The 1,626-nt window shown below is 60.2% G+C and overlaps 1 protein-coding gene across 1 annotated transcript in view; it reads left to right on the top strand.

Annotated features, from left to right (window-relative positions):
* The window catches only part of ETV2 (ets variant 2), a 3,638-nt gene extending 2,527 nt beyond the window's left edge, over positions 1-1,111 (top strand). The window contains exons 4-5 of the mRNA XM_011948194.1: positions 473-585; positions 892-1,111. Coding sequence (XP_011803584.1) covers positions 473-585; positions 892-1,092 — 314 coding nt within the window. The 3' untranslated portion in view covers positions 1,093-1,111. The remainder of the gene's footprint in view (positions 1-472; positions 586-891) is intronic.
* Positions 1,112-1,626: the final 515 nt, after the last annotated feature.

The raw sequence follows: 1,626 nt of genomic DNA on the forward strand, positions 1-1,626 counted from the left end.
CTCGCCCGGCTAGTTTTTTTGTATTTTTTAGTAGAGACGGGGTTTCACAGTGTTAGCCAGGATGCTCTTGATCTCCTGATCTCGTGATCCGCCCGTCTCGGCCTCCCAAAGTGCTGGGATTACAGGCTTGAGCCACCGCGCCCGGCGACACTGGTAGTCTTATAGGGACCAAGGGGATGAGGACCCAGGCTGCTGGATTATATAAAACGAAAGCGATGAAGGCCCAGACTCCTGGGTCTCCGAGATGGGGAGGCCAAACTCCTAAGTCTCTGAGACTGGGGCCCTGGACGCTTGAGTCTCCAAAACTGACTGTTGGGTCCCCTATATAGAGGGATCTGAACTCGTGGATCTCAGAGAAGGGGAGGATCCGGACTCCTGGGTCCCGAGTTGAGAGGACCCGGACCTCTAGATCATTGAAGTGGTGTGATCTAGGGCCGGGAAGACTGAGTGTGCCCCTCCCTTCATCCTGCAGGTCCCATTCAGCTGTGGCAGTTCCTCCTGGAGCTGCTCCACGACGGGGCGCGTAGCAGCTGCATCCGTTGGACTGGCAACAGCCGTGAGTTCCAGCTGTGCGACCCCAAAGAGGTGGGGCAGCTCCCCCGCCCAGCCAAGTCCTGCTCCGTTTCCTCTAGTTCAATTTAGCCCCGCCCAAGGGCTAGGTTCAATCGCCTAGCCCTTGGCCCCGCCCCTCCCCGGCCCACTCGGGGCCCCGCCCAACCCTTCTCAAACCCAATCTCCCGCCTGGACTTATGCCTCAACCAACCCAGTCTCCACCAGGCTCCGCGGGGCCTCGCCCAGGTCTGCACTGCACACCGCCCCCAGGCCCGACCCGCCCAACTATTGCCAAGCCCCGCCCCTTCCCACTCCGACCGAGCCCGGCCTCTGTCCTAGGTGGCTCGGCTGTGGGGCGAGCGCAAGAGAAAGCCGGGCATGAATTACGAGAAGCTGAGCCGAGGCCTGCGCTACTACTATCGCCGCGACATCGTGCGCAAGAGCGGGGGGCGCAAGTACACGTACCGTTTCGGGGGCCGCGTGCCCAGCCTAGCCTATCCGAACTGTGCGGGGGGCGGAAGGGGAGCAGAGACACAATAAAAATTACCGGTCAGACCTCTTGGCGCGTGCTCCTCTGCTGCATTCTTCCCGCTGATACTGACTACACCCGCTAGGGAGCCTAAGTGTGCAGCTCCACATATTGGAATTTGGCCTCCCCACCTCGGAGACCCCAGGCGTCTGGGCCTTCATCTCTTTCCTCTCACATAATCCAGGAGCCTGGATCCTTGCTCCCTAAAAGACTGTAGTGTCTTAGTCCTCTCCTCCCCGAAGACCCTGGAGTGTGGGCCACCAGCCCCAAGTCTCTTAAGCGCCTAGGTCCCTAATTGACGCCCCTCGCTGTCAGTTTCCCGGGTCTCGCCCCCTTAGGCCCCGCCTCTCGACTCAGCCTTCACTCCCTCCGCAGTCTTCGCGGACCACCCACCTCGGTGGTTAGTTTCGGGATAACGAATCACCTACCTCCAGTGCTGGGCAATGACCAAAGGAGACCTAGACCCTTAGGGAGCCCGCCATGTGCCCGCCCTGTGATGAGAGAGGCAAAGAAACTAAACCCAAAGCCCATAGGGCCTACTGTGT

This window comes from Colobus angolensis, unplaced genomic scaffold, assembly GCF_000951035.1.
Source record: "Colobus angolensis palliatus isolate OR3802 unplaced genomic scaffold, Cang.pa_1.0 Scaffold107, whole genome shotgun sequence".
NCBI classification, from domain to species: Eukaryota; Metazoa; Chordata; class Mammalia; order Primates; family Cercopithecidae; genus Colobus; species Colobus angolensis.